Source organism: Anneissia japonica, unplaced genomic scaffold, assembly GCF_011630105.1.
Source record: "Anneissia japonica isolate Jap-2015-1 unplaced genomic scaffold, ASM1163010v1 scaffold16662_len1167910_cov178, whole genome shotgun sequence".
Taxonomy (NCBI): Eukaryota; Metazoa; Echinodermata; class Crinoidea; order Comatulida; family Comatulidae; genus Anneissia; species Anneissia japonica.
In genome coordinates this window covers 102,039-121,076 of record NW_022732216.1, presented here as the reverse complement: position 1 = coordinate 121,076, position 19,038 = coordinate 102,039, and the positions used below count along the sequence as shown (strand labels likewise).

General features: G+C 33.6%; 1 protein-coding gene across 2 annotated transcripts in view; it reads left to right on the top strand.

The window, feature by feature from the left end:
- The window catches only part of LOC117115646 (carbonic anhydrase 14-like), a 37,904-nt gene extending 18,940 nt beyond the window's left edge, over positions 1 to 18,964 (top strand). Inside the window, exons 3-9 of one of the 2 annotated variants that reach the window (XM_033259536.1) lie at positions 6,613 to 6,636; positions 13,249 to 13,416; positions 13,955 to 14,100; positions 14,971 to 15,063; positions 16,057 to 16,123; positions 16,618 to 16,775; positions 17,797 to 18,964. In XM_033259536.1, the coding sequence (XP_033115427.1) occupies positions 6,613 to 6,636; positions 13,249 to 13,416; positions 13,955 to 14,100; positions 14,971 to 15,063; positions 16,057 to 16,123; positions 16,618 to 16,775; positions 17,797 to 17,988 (848 nt within the window). In that variant the 3' untranslated portion in view covers positions 17,989 to 18,964. The remainder of the gene's footprint in view (positions 1 to 6,612; positions 6,637 to 13,248; positions 13,417 to 13,954; positions 14,101 to 14,970; positions 15,064 to 16,056; positions 16,124 to 16,617; positions 16,776 to 17,796) is intronic. The other variant, XM_033259535.1, reaches the window with a different exon arrangement.
- The last annotated feature ends 74 nt before the right edge of the window (positions 18,965 to 19,038 follow it).

Sequence of the window (19,038 nt, the reverse complement as noted above, 5' to 3'; positions counted from 1 at the left end):
GTTGCAGACCTGCTACATTTTTCTACGGATGCAGGACTAAATGTTAGTGGGGTCTGAGTGAACATCCACCCAAACATTTGTATATTTTTAGAAATTAGATGACAAACACTGTTGTTATTGTTAAGTGTTTTAAATTAAATTTCTTTCAATTAATGGTGGATGCCCTCGAAAGTTCACTATTAGTTTTTCCCCCGGGCATTGATTTGACTTTCGTTGTTGTACTGTATTGCTTATTATTGCTTTTTGTTGTAAATGGTTACCGGAATAAATAAATGAAATGAAATGAAACTCCTACCATGGTTGGTGAACAAACTTTTTTGGCACTTATGAGTGTCCGGACATAGCCACTGTTAACCTATAGAGTTGCTACCCATTACTCAAGGGACAGCCACAAAGATTTAACGTTAGCATAGAAATAGAGTCTATATCCACTTCAGCCCAAACCATGGAGATGAGATGAGCGAAATTAGAAATATGGGACTTCTGGATACCCGGCAATAACAGCTGGCAAACCCATGGAGCCTCTACCTCTCCCCATTCTGTCCAGTAGCAGACATAAGATTTAAAACATATTCAAGCAGTCTTGGATTGGTATCAACATTTAGCAAATACAATGTAAAAAACAATTCAAATGCTATTCTCCAAAATGGACTGTGAACAAATAATTATTAAATGACGTAGAACAAACAAATACTCATAAGACAAGCTCATAGTGTACCTAAATATTTGTAGAAAATTGCTGGAAAGAAACCATTTTATATGATCGCAGAAGAAATCCCAATTGGCGCAATAAACTGCTCACTTTGTCGTTCATTTAAATCCATTTATGGTACAGCTAGTTATGTAACCACTTTCATGACCAAATGTAAGAGACGAGCTTTAGGTCATGTTCCTCCCCGATTGCAAATGAAACAGGGCGTTATAAACAATATACCGGTTGATGATGGAAAATGCAGTTTGAGCAACTTGAACTATATTGAAAATGATTTACTCTGTTTTACATAATATATACAATGATATCAGCTCCCACTAGTATAATTATATTGTTCAAACCAACCTATCCTTTGCCAATCTAACCTTTACTGACAAATTTATTTCCTTTATGAATAATGGCAACCATTGTAATAGGGTAGCTAAATTTGTGTAATCAAATCTTCCCTATCGTCAGTCTATTGTGTTTTTAAGTAATGTTAAAAATTGTCTTTCTATTTTGTTTTAAATCATGTATTTTGCATGTTTTTAATTTTTTGTTTAGTTTCACTGAAAGGCTGGTCTCTGTTCTTAAGAGTATGATTAAATAAAGAACTAAGAACAAGATTTAAAGTTAGTTGAGACTACAGTTCATATCCACCGCAGCCCCACCGTGTTTGGGGCTGAGGTGAGCAAATTTCGACAATATGGCACCGTGACAGAGGTCAGGTCGATGAAACAAAAAATTGATTTAGCGCCGGGTGCTGTTTAGGATGAATGCAGTACAAGTACAATCTTTGACCACCGTTGAACTGAAGAAAGACGAGGAAACAGGCCCAAGTCCAGGTGTGGGAGATGATACGATGAGTGCGTAATGTACGCACCCCCTTCCAAACAGAAAAGTGTCCACATTATTGAGACAGTTGAAAATGTACTAAATATAAAATGTGTTACTTCTGTAATAAATATATAAAAGGGAATCTTAAATATTTACAGTTAAACCAATGTAATCTATCGGAACCCTACAACACCCTTCACTACCAAAGCTGCTATCCAACAGGCCTTTCCCTTTGACAACATCTTTGGTTCTAGTGTTCCCCGTTCCCCAGTTAGTTTATTTTTCACGCCCCCTAACCGCCTCCCCCATTATAAACTTGGCTTCGGCTCTGGGCAGGAAACCATCTTTTAAAAGTAAGCAAACCGTGACCTCTGATATAGTCTACTCAACCACTGACTGTGTGGGCCTACTATTTCGTCATGGGTGAACCTAAACGACAAAATACCTTCCCCAAAGCACATCATTTTTAACTTGTTTCTCTCATTAGGCCAGCATACTCTACCGTTTATGGTCTCACGGTACAATGCGATATAAAACGGGGTTGTTAAAAAAAATATGAATGCCTATTATATATATTCCTTTTGTTGATCAGCTTTTATGCATCATTGGAGAAATTTTCCGATCTGCTAACACCACGTGTACATGCGTTACTTCAAAGCAATACTTTATTCCACAACAACAACTATATCTTCGTATCGTTTGAATTCATATAATATGTCACGGTATAATGCATTACAAACATACTTTTTGAAAACCTTTTTCTGAAGCAATGAAAATATCGTGTGAATGTTAAGGGGATCTGTTTCACAAGACATCATCTGTTCGATAGTTGGGATTTTGAATTCATACTTACCTCATCGCCACCATGGTGAGTCTGATGTGAACAAATTTTGGAAAATGGCATCTCTTGATACCCAGATATCGAGACCGGGTTGCAACTGCAGAGCTATTGCAAACCTATGCAGGGGCAGATTCAGGATTTAAATTTTAGGGGAAGTGAACTAGATACCTAGCCCACCAGAGCTCCATAATGGTTGAAAAAATGGTCCTTTGTCAAGTAATACCACATGCATACTTGTAAAAATCATGAATGTCTTTCATTTTAGGAGTTTAAATTTTAATTGCAAGTAATCATAGCCGACTTGACCCGTATACTTTTGTGTGATTATGACAGTTTGGCAGACTCAAACCCCCAAAATGCTATAAATACTTAAGTGATATTTTATATTTTTACCACTAAACATTTAAAAATCAATCTTAATTACTAAAATTAAGAATGTTTAAAAACTTTGAAGTAAACCGATAGTGTAATGTTATTTTAACAAGAGAAAGACTTTATTATTTTGTTAAGATTCTGCCTACATCACACTTTCTTAATGTTTTGGTAAAAGTGTATGACCTTTATAATGTAGACCAATAGAAATACTAATGTCCGAGAACAACACCAACAAGTAATGAATCCACTAAATATGTGAGATTTAATGACAAAAGTCAACACTAAATCAATTCGATGTATAAAACTTGTATAAAATTGGATTTCTGAAAGTTTACTGCATAGGCCTATATTTCACGAAAGACATATGGTTCGGTGTTGATTTGATTTACATACAATACAATCTTATGTGTCACATTTCTGTCTGTAAATCTGTCTTTTCTTTCTTTCTTTCTTTTTTTTTTACAGAAAACCAACACAACATTTATTAGTTGTTTATATTTAGAGGCGGTATATTTTCATATTTTCATTTTTATCCCGTTCATAACTCTATCCATAACTTCAAATACTGTACCTAGTGATTTAAAACAGGCAAAAATAATCCCTATTTTTAAGAAAGGAAATATAATAATAAATAATATAATAATTCTGGATTTATATAGCGCCTCACGTTGACACAACCTCGAGGCGCTTAACAACAACAGAGAAGAATAAAAATTAATTAAGTTCAAATGATTGGTTTGATGATTATCAATAAATGTTATTATTACAATGCTTGGTAATTGGAAATATTTCAAGGCCTGTTACTTTCCTATTCATCCCAAATCCTTTCATTTTTCTTTCCCTTTTGCTTCTTGTCTTTCTTCCTTTCCCTTCAAATGTTCCTGATCTTTACTTTTCTTGTCCTTTCTTATGTTTCCTTATCTTTCACATTCCTTTCTTAGATTCCTTATCTTTCCTTTCATTTTCTTTCTTATAATTAGTATCTGTCTTTCAAATTTCATTCTTATATTTCTTATAATTTCTTTTCTTTTCCTTTCTAATGTTTCCATGTCTATCTTTTCTTTCTTTTCTCTTCTCATGTTTCCTTATCTTTCCTTTTCCTTATTCATCCTTAGTTTATCTTTCTTTTCCTTTCTTATATTTCTTATCTTTCTTGATTCCAAATTCATTGCTTTCCTTTCCTTTTTTTATGTTCCCTATCATTCTTACTGTTATCTTTCTTATGTTTCTTTATCTTTTCTTTCCTTTTCCGAAGTGGGGAATTATAGACCTGTATATTAAGCATTGTCTCTAAAATACTAGAAAAAGTTGTGTATTTTCAAACGGAAAAGTATTTGCATGAAAACAATATTATTTGAACATCAATCGCGTTTTAGAAAACACTTTTCCACCTACTCTTGCCTCACGCACTTGACTGATCACATAAAATTGAACATATCGAATGGCCTTTATACTGAAATGGTACTGCTTGATCGCCCCAAAGCGTTTGATACGGTTGATCACGCCATCCTCTGTGAAAATCTAATAATCTGATAATAAGCTATCTCTAAATGTTGAGAAAACTGAATGCATTCTTTTAGGCCTAAACTGAGAAAAGTAAACAGCTTTAAAATTAAATGAAAGGACCATTTTATTATGGCAGTTAAATAAGTGACATATTTGGGAATGGAACTGGACCAAGCAGTGTCTGGGTAGACCACTGCCAATAAAACAATCAGAAAGGCAAATGCCAGACTTATTTTTTTTTGTATAGGCAAAGAAAGTGCCTAAATTTAAAATGCCGTAAATTTCTCTGCTCTGCCTTGATACAATGCCATTTTGATTATGCCTTCGCAGCATGGTATCCCGGATTAAGCAAATAAAAACAAAAAACAAACTTCAAGTAGCCCAAAACAAAATTGTACGATTCATCAAGAACCTACCTCCTAGATCTTATATCGGTAGAGTACAATTGTCCAGCATTTGATATTTCAATATTGAAAACCAAGTAAAATGTCTACGGCTCAGTCATGTACACAAAATAGCCAATGGATACAATGCCCCATACTTATCAGAACATTTTGTGAAAGTAAATCAATTCCATCAGCATCGAATTAGAGGCTGTATGCACACATTTGTTGTTCCGTCCGTTAAAGGTATTGCATCATCTTCTTTTTCCTTTATAATGGTATCAAATGCAATAATACAGAGTGTTTTAACTTACTGCTTAATCTGTACATATAAAAACCTGACTAAACAAAATATAAAGAACTTAGACTCCATCAGGAAGACTGTTAAGAAAATTGTTAAAGACGACATTATACATTTAGATTATATTTATGAAAAATACACACTAGCTAAACTTAAGAAAATAATGAACGACACAACTCATCCACTACGTAATGAATTTACTTTTAACAACTCAGGTTTCCGTCTAAATGTACCACCCACCACACGTTGCCGTTATAGAAACTCCTTTGTTCCCAACTCCATTCACCTTTATAATAACAATATTAATAGATAATTTGTAGTTTTAATTAGTAGTACAGTAGTAAGTTTAATGTGTTTAAGTTTAGTTTAAGTTTAACGTGTAATTGTTTTTAATTTTCTTTGTATGTTCATCTTGACTAGATATTGTTTGGTGCTAATTAGTTTCTATATTTTTGTAATTGTTTCTTTATTTATTATATGATATTAACACTTGTTACCTTGCCAGTGATTGCAATTTCTAAGTTTTATTTCAGACAATTAAAGAATCTTGAATCTTGAATCTTGAAATATTGGAACAGTCTTCCGATTTCAACAGGGCATAAATAATACTAGAAACTTTAAAAGTGCAATAAAAACTCATATGGGAAATCAGATGTGTGGGTAATATTGCAAATTTTGGGCTGAAACTTTTCTTTAATTCAGTAATTTTAACACAACATTTTAAATTTTATATTATTATTCTTAATATAATATATTATTATTATTATTATTATTATTAATAATAATAATAATAATAATAATAATAACAATTTAAGTGCAATAATAATAATAATAGCAATATTAATGGATTCACAACTTTTAATTTTAAATTTTCATCATTTTTAACATATTTTAATAATAATAATAATTATTTTAAAAAAATAAATAATAATAATAATTCAAAAGTGCAAAAGGAAATCATTTGGGTAAACACTTAGTTAAGTTTATAAAGTGCAATGTTTGAAATAAGAATGTATTTTCTCTTTTTCTTATCACTTTTTTTCATGTCCTTTATATTTTACTTATTATTAGTCAATTTAGGCATGTTATTGTTAACTGTTTTATGTTTACGTGGTAAAAATGTTTAAAATTTGTTTAAGGGCCTAATGGAAATAAGTTTTATATATTGTAAAACTTTCTTGGGTTACCCTAGGAATTAATGTTTAATGTTTTGTTCTTAATCATTTTATCTGTTCTTTGTTTTTTTGTTTTGTTTTTTTTTTGTATTCATGTAATTTGTGATTTTAATTTCTGAATCAAATGAAATGAAATTCTTCAATAGGAATCAAATAAATTTCTCATACTTTAATTACGTTAGTTCTCTCCAAATAAGAAGATATATTCCTGCATTTTCATTTAAGGGTAGCTTTGAAAGGAGAAAACGATAGTTTGTTATTTGGAAGGAGGTTGGCTTTGGAAATGAAAGATTTCAACTTTGTATATTTGTTTTAATTCCGGGATTCCGGCCTTTTGCTACCCAGACCATTTGCCACACATACTTTCCATAGGAATAGTTTTTATACGTTTTTAACATAGAAATATCAACATACTTGATATGTTATATGACCTTAATCACAAGGATATAGCGCCAATGTTGCCCGTTGAATGTCCAAATAATTAAAATATTACTTTTTTTCAGACTGGAGCTATACCGGCGATACTGGTAAGCGGGTTTTATTTATTATATTTTTTCAAAATATACTTTACGCTAGATTACCTGGGTTTGCTACACAATACAAGAGTATAGAATTGCCAGAGATCCAACTTTATTCTTATTTTGCACGCACACAATGAAACGAAATGCTGAGTACTATCACGAGGTACGGGTACCACTGGTCTCTACTATAGTAGCTGGATTGTTCATTGGCTGGTTACAGTGAAGCCACCGAAGCCATATTGGGCCCTAAGTGACGTCTAGCTTAGCCAATTTTCTTTTGGAATTTGTTTAAATTATTGTTAAAAATAACGATTATTGCAATACTTTTTAATAATAAATTTAAATTTAAGTAGTAATTATATTGCGTTGATAGTGATTAACGTTACAATAACAACGCACCTTCGCTCGCACTTTTTAAACTGCATAAAAACAGTCGCGTCGAATGATTAGATAATTTGAAGAAAAAAAATCCTTACTTTAGATTTAAATTTATTATTGAAAAGTATTGCAATAATCGTTATTTTTAACAATAATTTAAACAAATGCCAAAAAAACTTGTCTAAACCGGTATGTCACTGAGCCCCCCCCCCCAACAGCGCGTCGGTGGCTTCACGTTTATCTGTAAAACGATTGGCCGATGAGCAATCCAGCTATCATAGTAGCAATCAGTGGGGGTACCCTATTAGAATTCGAATAGATTTTGAAACATGTGTTCTCTAAGGGGAAGAACTCATTCTTCTGCTATTTAAGTTCTTTGGTACGAGCGCCTTTTACACCCTTTTGAAGGACGCCCTTTAGTTCATCGTAGTACTTTTTGAGATAGGATAGACTTGGTTCCAGTCCCTAATCTTTGTCTTAATCAGTAAAAAAGCTGGGAAAATCGATTTTGTTTCTCGATATATACCGACGCTGGTGGCGCTCTCCAAAATTAGCTTATACTAGGAAAACCCAGACAGTTCGTTAATGCCACTGTTAATAACTGAAGATGAAATAAATGATATGATATGATACTACTACTACTACTACTACTACTACTGCTGCTGCTACTACTACTACTACTACTGCTACTACTACTACTACTACTACTGCTACTACTACTACTACTACTACTACTACTGCTACTACTACTACTACTACCTAATCTTTGTCTTAATCAGTAAAAAAGCTGGGAAAATCGATTTTGGCACCAATGGCGTTTTATATTACCTATTTGCTTAGCGTTTCATAGTATACTTTTTCAATTCGCATAAAAGTTTCTCGATATATACCGACGCTGGTGGCGCTCTCCAAAATTAGCTAATACTAGGAAAACCTATAATTAGAGACTTGTGGCAAGTTTAGAGATAGGATTGAGTTTCACCAAATTGATTAAATGCTAAAAGACTAGTACGGGGTTTCATATCTTTTATGGTGAAATTGTTCATCGAATTTGCATGAATGTGTATGTTGTACGGTAACTTATATTGGTTACATAGTGTCTAAATTGACTAAAATTGCATACCTATGTGTTAACTTTATAGACTAGGAAAAAAATCAAAAAAGAGGCCTAAAAATTAAGTTAGGGGGAGTGGAATGTTAGAAGCAGTCAACACAGCCAGATATCCTAATTAATCCGTCCTGGTCACCCTAAGCCCTGTTGACACTTGATTTTTCACCTTGTATACAAATTTGGCGGCCATTTTGAAAAATGGCCGCCAAATTTATCTAAAATGTGCATATAATTGGAACTAAATAAGCTACAGATATGATGTTGTCTAAACTCATAATTTCTATACAGGCAACAAACCAGACATATAAAAACTACTGTCACTCTCGCCAGAATGGAACATAATTCAAAAATAAGTGTTTATTTGTTTTAAAATAACCGCAAAATATACCGTACTTAAAATGTGCATAAAATAAGAATAAGTATATAAACTTACCAAAAGTAGTTGTGTTTGGTATCGTTGGAAAGCTCTTCCAATGCTATATAATGTATTGCAGTTTACATATATCAGAAACGGTGTAGTGTTTTATATATTGTCCCTTAAATCCAATTATGGCATATCATATTAAATTAAACTTACAGGACCAATTTGCGTAGCTTGTGAGCTCTCGGGGTGGGGTGGGGGCGCTCCTACTACTACTTAGCACATTACTACCAAGCCTTAAGTAACGCATGTGCTTTCTGGGTGAAGTCCGAGTCCAAATGGGCCATGGAGAGGCCACTACTTATACTTACAGTAACACTGATACTCAACACTCTCCTACAACGCTTAACAAAACATAACCTTTTCTATAATTTCCGAAAAAACCAAACAGGCCTAGACCAAAATTCCACAAACACAATATTTGGCAGATTTATTAGAAGGGGTTCTTTCAACTATGCCTCAGGATGCCCCACTATGGAGGTTTGACCAGTTATGTAATGCCTGTGTGCTTTCTGTGGTAACACTTACTTCCTTCATATCCAAATTAGTCCCGGAAAGATGGCCCCTACTTACTACTACCAAGCAGTCTAATAATACAACGCTTTTGACAAAATATTTTCTTTTAATTTTTTCAAAAATGTATGAGGCCCGGACGGCTGCTTACCCACCTTAATTCCGCCTCCGACTTTAAACATGTCAATAAATAAAGAATAAAATACATGGTTATCCATCATAGTAGGCCTATTATTAAATATTATACACAGCATGTTGAAATCGATTAAATTAATGTATACAGTACATTATAGTCCTACTAATAATTCGGATATTCGGATGATAAACGCCTGCAACATCATCAATTGGACCTTAAAGGACGATGGTCATTTTATTCAGATTGGCCTATCATGTTTCAGAGCAACATAATTTTTGGTATCAAAGTGACACTTTATTGAAAACAATCAATGAATTTTGTTACTCAAACATCTTTATATTGATATTTTCAAGCCTATTAGATGACCTGAACAAAAAGTGATCCAGAAATCGTAGGCTTACTGTACAATGTAATATTATGGCGGAAGTAAATTTTTGATACCGTTACTGTAATCATGGAGGAAAAAAATAGTTTGGCCTAATAGAGCCTATTATTAAATATTTAAAGGTACCTATTTTTTTTGTTTTAACATGCTCTAACTCAGCGTTCCGCAAACTTTTTACTTCACGGCCTATTTACGATTCCAGGCACCAAGCCGCGGCCCAGCAGCCCAGCCGCACCAGGGACAAACATACCAAATCTTGGCAAGAACTTTTGATCATGAAGCCTCCATGTATATACAATATTTTGACATCATTATCTGTTCTCTCAGTGATAACATTTTATTGTATACAAATTAAATACCGGTATTATTTTATAAAATAAATAATACCGTACATTTGTGTATGGTATTACAACATAAAACATATACATATCAAAGTTATTAGGTTAAAGTTCTCATGTCGGTGCATGCATAAAACGTAATTTCCTAAAATTGACAGACAAAATTCTCTATACTATATATACTAATTTAACGAGTGGGCTTATTTGATTTAAGGAAATATATATATATATATATATGTATATTGAGATACGCAAAGTTTAGTAGGTTAGAAGTTTAAAGGAGAGGACTTCCTTATGTTGTGGTCATATTAGACTGTAATAATATCATTAAAAACCATTCAACATAAAACATACGCGGTGCATGAATATAACGTAATTTTGGAATATATGAGATTTACATAAGATTTGAGAATGTACTGAATATAAAATCTTAAATATTTTACATTTTAATCAGCAATCTATCAGAAATACGGGGATTAGTTATACTGTAAAGCCTTCAGAACCCCTGCAATACTAAAACTGTGATCCAACAGGCAGTGAATATTCCATTTTGATTATTAGTGTAGATGTTGTTTACATATTTTTAATTTTATTTGAATTCTTTTTATTTTGTATGATTTATATGTTATGTTTTCCACAGACAGATAAATTGAATGCCTGAACTGATATTTTATGGGTTTCAGATTACTTTCTATACAAAACAGATATCATAAATCATCTATTGTCCGACTGTGTGCATTGAACATTTGACGACGACGATAATGTCTCCAAATTCCCAACCGTAACTTAGGCTACGGGCCTCGCTTGACACTTCACATCTAAGGGCTTGTTAATTAATCTTGCATAGCTTCCTCCTCATCGTCATCATCTTCTTCATCACATAATTATTAATAATTGTCCATAGCAAAATAGCGAAAAACTATGAATTCAAATGTATTCAATAATAGACGTCTCATAATGCATGAAGTGTATTTTTTAAAGAATCTAGAAAACAAAAACTTTTCGAATATCTAAAATTTATCTTCCAGCGACAAAACAAGCTAAGCTCTCTTCTCATGACTCTCCCAATCTGGGAACCCATCTGTGCGGTAACCAGGGTAAACTCTGCATCCGCGCTTGACATGTATTTAATGCTTAAAAAGGTATATTTACAGTATATTTATTTATAGAAAATGATGTTGCATACTAGAACTATCAGTAATATATATACAGATAAAGGCTCCCGAGGGGGCATAGACACAAAAACCGCTTATAAATTAAAAAAAATAGCACGCATCATCTGGCACTTTAGCAGCGTGTGCAAGCGACGCATTCACTGTATCAATGAAGCGGCTTTTATTAAAAACTATTTTTTCCATGATAAAACGTCTCTCTGTTATTTTTCTTTTGAATTTCCAGACGGCTTCGCGGCCCTCCAAAAATGTTTCGCGGCCCAAATTTGGGCCGCGGACCATAGTTTGCGGAACGTCGTTATACAGCACGTAACATAACGGTACCATTGTTCATAGTTACAATATTACTGTATGTAGAATCATCAGTAAGTAGGAAAACACAACATACTGTATTTGCCTTGTCCACCACGAAGTAAGAGTGGGGCCCCTGGCCTATCCGGGGTTCATTTGGACTTGGAGGAACTAAGCATTTCCCCAGAAAGCACACAGGTGTACATATCTGGTCAAACCTCCATAGTAAAATGATGGGTCGTAGTACTGGACTGAACTCATCTAATATATCAGCCAAAGAGTGTGTTTGTGTGATTTTGTTCTATTTGATTTTTTTGAAAATTATAGAAAAAGTTACAAGGCGTTATAATAGAGTGATGGGTAGTACAGTAGTAAGAAGTGCTCGGCCCCCGTGGCCTCTCAAGGACCCATTTGAACTGTGACTTGGCCCATAAAGCACATGCGTTATGCACGATTAAGACTCGATAGTAAAATGCTTAGTAGTAAGAGAACCCATCCCCCACCCTCCACTCCGAGAGCGCACGAACATTAGGCAACTGAGTCCTGTTTATTTTTTATATAGTATGCCATAATTAGATTTACAGGAGAATATATAAAAAACTACACAGTTTCTAACATGTATATACCGGAAAACATAACTCATCATTGGCAGAGCTTTCAAATGATACCAAACACGACAACTTTGGTAAGTTTGATTTTTTTACCTTTTGTGTCTTGTGACTTTATATATTGGTCTATCGCTGTAAATATGTATTATGTTGTTTAGGTGTGATGACAATAAATGTTTAGAGTATAATTCCCTTTCCATTAACACCAATCATGACCATGGTTTATGTGGTGAGTCAGCCATCTTGAAATTCAAAATGGCGGCCGATGACGTTGGGAAAAAATGGCACCTAACTTTTTTTAATTCAGCGCAGTAAAAATGATTAAATTAGTCAATAAAATATATTTTTGCACAGAAATCTATCTGGATTACATAGAAAACTGTACTAGTAGCTTATATAATCGTTCTTATTTTATGTAGGCCTACATTTTAAGTATATTTTGCGATTATTTTAAAACAAATAAACACCTATTTTTGAATTATGTTCCATTGTGGCATGAGTGACAGTAGTTTTTATATGTCTAGTTTGTTGCCTGTCTAGAAATTATGAGTTTAGACACCAAAATCATATCTGTAGCCTATTTAGTTCCAATTTTTTGCACATTTTAGATAAAGTTGGCGGCCATTTTGAAAAATGGCCGCCATTTGTATACGAGACGTAAAATCAAGTGTCAACAGGGCTTAGGGTGACCAAAAGGGATTAATTAGGATATCTGGCTATGTGGATTGCTTCTAACATTCCACTCCCCCTAACTCATTTTTTTCAGACTTTTTTTCTAGTCTATTACTCCTTTTGCAACAATTAAAAAAATTCCGCTGTAGGCATTTACAGCGGATGAAGGTATGTATAATTTTGTAGGACATATTTTCTTGTGCCGTTAACTTGTATGGAAAATTCGAGCAGCAAATTAGCACCGCCGCTACTGATGGTCAGAATTACACCCAGGATGAAGATACAGTGTCTGTGCGGACTTTAAGTTTTGATTCAAATCTTAATTATGATGTTGTATTCGTAGTAAATGAAGACAAGACGCCTGACATATGTTTTGATGAAGTTTGTTCGTCAAACGCCAAGAGTCAGTCTGTCACACTTCCAAAGGATCTCCTATCATCAAACGGTTTGTTGATATAAATACATCCATGTTGTACTAATACTACTACTATTACTACTGCTAAGATGTGTATAAGAATATACTGATACTGATCATTACGTGAGTGATTTCCTGATAATAGAACCTAAAAAATAAAGACTAAAGTATTTTTTAGGTCCCTCTTATTGGGCGGTGACCTATCCAGCATGTGGAGGTGAAAAGCAGTCTCCCATCAATATTGACACTGATGATGTAGAGAAAGACAACCTCGGAACCTTTACCATGGTTGGGTTTGATGACACCAATGATAAAAGCATGATAGTTGAAAACAACGGGAAAGAACGTAAGTAGTCTTAAATACATTTGGAAATTACATACAGTGTGTGTATTTATGTAGGGTTAATTTATCTTCAGGATTAGATAAATTATTACTTTCTTGGTCCGTTTTTCATGTGTATGAAGCGCTGAGGTCTCCATGGCTCTATAAGTCGACCATTATTATTATTATTAATTTTATTATTATTATTATTATTATTATTATTATTATTATTATTATTATTATTATTGTTATTATTAATCTATATAACTATTGCTAATATATTTATCATAATCTATATATAGGCCTATATATAATATATATGTATATATATACATAATATATATTAGTATATTTATATATATTATTATACTGTACATTTAACATGAATTAGTATATAAATATAAATATATATCATTATACTATTATGTTTTAGTAATAAGATACAAATAGAGGACAAAAAATGAATTATTAACATTATACCTATAATTATGCTGCCATTTAATACTGTGTGTGAAATTGATAGTAAGCCATGTGACGCCATCGTATTTTGTGTATTATATAGTGCAAGTAAATCTTGTCGGAGATTATTCAATTTCTGGTGGCGGACTTCAAGGTTCATATTTGCCTGTTCAGTTCCACTTTCACTGGGGAAGAAATCTTCAAGAAGGATCTGAACACTTGGTCGACAGTACTGCATACCCGGCAGAGGTACGCTGTGCGATAACTATTACTTTTGTTTCAGGGTACCTTTAAAGAATATTCTGGGTTCCGGTCTTATAATTGGCATTGTTAAAAATGGGCCTTTAAGCATCTTTGATGACATCTACTTGTAAAAAGGACATAAAATATATTAAACAATATCAATTTAAATTAGACATACTTTTAAAAATGTTATCAAATGAAATAAGAGACGAACTCAGTTTGAACTTAAACATAGTTATTAATCGACTTAAAATCCACTTTATTGAGAACTAAATAGTGTACGTACAAACAAATTTTAAACTTGTATATAAAGCTCTAATTTATCCATAAATATTTATATTTTAACATGGAACAACTTATTTTACCTTTATGTTGCTATAGATTATTTTGTTGCTAGCGGGACTTAGGAGAGCTCCCAGACAGTTCGTTAATGCCACTGTTAATAACTGAAGATGAAATAAATGATATGATATGATACTACTACTACTACTACTACTACTTCTACTACTACTACTACTACTACTACTACTACTACTACTACTACTACTACTACTACTACTACTACTACTACTACTACTACTACTACTACTACTACTACTACTACTACTACTACTACTACTACTACTACTACTACTACTACTACTACTACTACTACTACTACTAACTACTACTACTACTACTACTACAGTCTACTACTGCTACTACTACTACTACTAATACTACTACTATTACTACTGCTACTACTACTACTGCTGCTGCTGCTGCTGCTACTGCTACTAATACAGCTGCTACTGCTGCTGATCTCCTACCCCTCCCAAGAACTTGTCAAGCTCCACACTGCTGTAATCTATATTTATTATTTTTCTTGCATTTCAGATGCATATTGTCCATTATAGTGACAGGTTTGCCAGTTTAGCTGATGCAATCAATGATCCAGCAGGACTGGCCATTCTAGGTGTTTTCATTGAGGTGCGTTCATTTTTGTTGCACACGTGGTTACTGAGTTAAAATAATTATTGTGCATCTGATAACCCTCAAATATGACTATTGTAATATTAAAATAATCTGTTTTAAAATTCTCCATAGCAGCGATTAAAAAAAAACTTAAAAAAAACCATAGCGGGTAATTTATTTATGGTGCAGTTCACCTTCCAATTCGAGACTAACTTTGGCAAATAAATATTTGTGGTGGTCTCGGGTTTTTGTCTCCATTTAGAGGATTAGACGTGTGTTACCATATTGAAGGTTGTTCTTTTTTCAAGTGGTTTCGAATTGGAGGGTGCACTGTAGTATTACTTATCATGATTAGTAAAGTAAGCATGATGATGATAATAATGATACGAATGATCACGATTATCACGATGAAGATGACGATTGCCATGATGATTGTGATGATGACTATAAAGTCATGTAGCTTCACAACAATAGCAATGATTACAATGGTATGTCACATCGTAAGTCTAAAAATATTTACCCTAAACTAGGATAGGATTTCAGTTTAAAAACACCAGAAATAACCCACGAAAGTTTGAAGAAGACTTTCCAGTCTGGTCCTCCGGGGAGTGATTGGTCAGTACACAATCCCTAACTCTTTTCGAAAGAGTGTCTGCGTTCTTTAACGTGCACATGGGCCATAATGCACACGGGACCAAAGGCTTAAACATTTTCTCCGAAAGACGGTGTGCTATCGTAACTTGCATTTCAGCCCTCTAGCTGAAATCAAGGAGAGCAGCGATAGGAATTGAACCGGGGACCAAGAGAACTCCACGGATCAGCGTACACACAGTGGCGCTACCACCAGTTTAGCCAACCTGAGCTAAGCTGTTCTCTCGATCATAAAAATCAAAAGATATTTATTTCAGTAGGTTATACCAAGGTTAAACCTATGATATAAAGAACCTAAAATATGAAGATGATATTTTTGTTTTTATAAATTCTTATCGTTGTAAATTTTGTTTCCAGGAATCTACTGAAGACAATTCGAATTTTGATACAATTTTTGGTGTTATAGATGATGTTCGATATCCAGGTACGTTAAGAGGAATTATGTAATTATTGCCCAACCTGACGTGCGATCGTAATGTATACTCAGTAAGTCCACCCTGACAGAAATAATATACGGTGAAAGAGTTGCCTATGATTTGATTCTAATCATCTCCAGTATAATATCCAATCAAATAAAAACTACTGAATATTAAGAATTAGCCGTGTTCCACTGCACCTGAACAGAGAGTGTGACCATAAGCTCATTCATTCATTTCGATATAGGTCCACTATATATACTGTCTCTTATACACATCTAGATGTGTATAAGAGACAGACTACTACTAATACTACTACTATTACTACTGCTGATATATAATAATATATATACATTATATAATACAGCATCATTTCTATTAAATAATTTCCCGTAAAGAGAAACACGATAGAGATACCATTATCATGCAGTAATAAAATACTAGAACAATAATAGTTGATAGTTTACGTTCAATTTTTCATTTATTTTTTTTCTTATAACAGGGAATCAAACCGCAATTCAAGTTTTTAACTTGGAAAATGTTTTTCCAGATGATCTTACTAAATTTTATCGCTATAATGGCTCACTGACTACGCCAGGATGCCAGGAATCTATTGTGTGGACCGTGTTTAAAGAATCCATCTCCCTATCGAATAGCCAGGTAAAAAATCCTGTGTTAAGGGTATTTCTTATTTTTGTATGGACAAGTCACCATACGGATCACAATGTAGCGTATTAATAGCCAATTTATGATGAGGAAATGTAATACAATTATTGACACTTAAGATTAAGAGTATTTATAACAATTAATAACAATCGCTAATCTTTAACACATAGCTAACCCTCTTAGGTCCCAAACGTGTTTCGACCCTGGTTGTTTTGCAGTTTTATGTATGCGACCACCTCGGCGCATAATTCGAATTATTTTTCCAACAAGCCAAGAATGAAGGCGAAAATCGCTCCAGATGCGTTATTTTAAGGATGCATGGAGTTTGATACTAATGAACAGCGAGTGCCATAAACACCAAGCTTCCTCGATTATGGATGGTTGTAGTAGAAAACACAATTCCACGGAGATCGTACAGAAAAGTATCTTTCTCCAAACTAGATACCGGTCGCTAATGAGTACAGACATACGCTTTCACTTATTCGCCCGGAGTGTGAGCTAAACAATTAGGTCAATGATGGTTTGAGTAAAATTAGTTAGCAAGATTGATTATGTATAAGTTGCGTCATTCGGAAAAAAAAGTCAAAACATGATGTTAGTGAGTTTGGGTTTGATCATCGGACATATTAATGTTAAAATCATATTAATGTTAGAAAGTACTATAATCTGATTACATTCACAAAAGGCTCTATTAATTAATTCACTCATTTTAAACTGAACGGAACTTGAAGGTAGCCTGTAAATAAAACAAATATGTATGAACCACCTTTCGGATTTTAACAATACACGCGTATAGGTATAAGCATGAGTCTGATACCTCAGTGCTTAGCAATTATTGCTAAGAAGATTGTCGATGACATTAAAACATATTTTGTTTAACTAACTATTATAGTTAGTTAAACAAAATATGTTTTAATATAATTGATAATCTTCTTATCGCAATAGTTAGTTAAACAAATATGTGTTAATACAATTAACAATCTTCTTTATCGTTTTCTTTTCCCAATTTATTCAGATTGAGCTTTTCCGAACCTTAGTAGGTGACGACGGTAATACTATCCAGCACAACTTTCGACCACCTCAGCAACTGAATGGACGTAAAGTTGTTTTCTCCAACCCTGACTATGACCCATCACATGGCAGTGTTCTTGTACCGTCTCTTCTTGTATCCATCTTCAGTATCGTCATTTTGACGTTTTTGAAATAGATAGAATGGAATATAGTCCAATCGATCTCTACAGTTATTTCGAATCAAGCAGGTATATAGGTAAAGGGGAACGAATACTTACTGACTGAGGACACAATTGGTCAATGACGTCATTTGTAGCCAGGAAGTTGATTTAAAAAAAAAACTAGTGTTACTTGGATACTTTAATTCATTAGCCCTTTATTCTTTGGGTAGGGCCCACGGTTTCAGATAATTTAAATTTGCTTCTCTGGAACACAAACAATGTTTGTCACATTCAACATCTTTACACGTCTATGGTTTGTAAATTATGCCTATTAAAGCAATTACAGTATTCAGAAAATACATACTCGCACTTTATCGACAAAGCCAACTGTTGGAACCATAGATTGTACAGTGACTCAATTGCTCTTATTAAACTTAAATAAATGGTAGGAATATCATCAGGTATTAAACCAATATGTCTCTGCCTACTGACAGTTAGGTCTAGCATTACACTGATGTCAAGCGACAATCTACACGTCGATCATTTTGTACCAGACATTATTATATAGTCTGGTACAGAGTGGTAGATACGATGTAATATTTTTTGCAATTTAGAGCAAAAATAATTATCAGTGATATTATGATAGTGGATATCGTTTTTATTTGTACTTAAAACTGGCGTGCAAAAGCAAACACGTGTCTTATAATTGATTTGCTTTGATGGTAAACAGCGGTAATACGATGGAAAGTCGACTGACCAAACGATGGTTCTGGAGGTGGAAGCGTCTCGGATAAGGACTATAACCTGTAGGCTCAGTGTACATAATTGGCTCATGTGCACTTTAAAGAACCCAGTAATTTTTTCGAGACTAGTAGTGGGTTATCCCGGTTGACTGGTTCATAGAGTCACGGTTATCTAACGGTTATGGACCATTAGGTCCTTTGCAGGACGTACCTACATGTAAACTTAAATAGTAATTATACAATTATATATTCTATGATGGGGTGACTTTATTCATTTTGCTACTTTTCAACATATTATTTGTAAATAATACTTAGTTGTTGGTCACTGTTTTCTCTTTATAT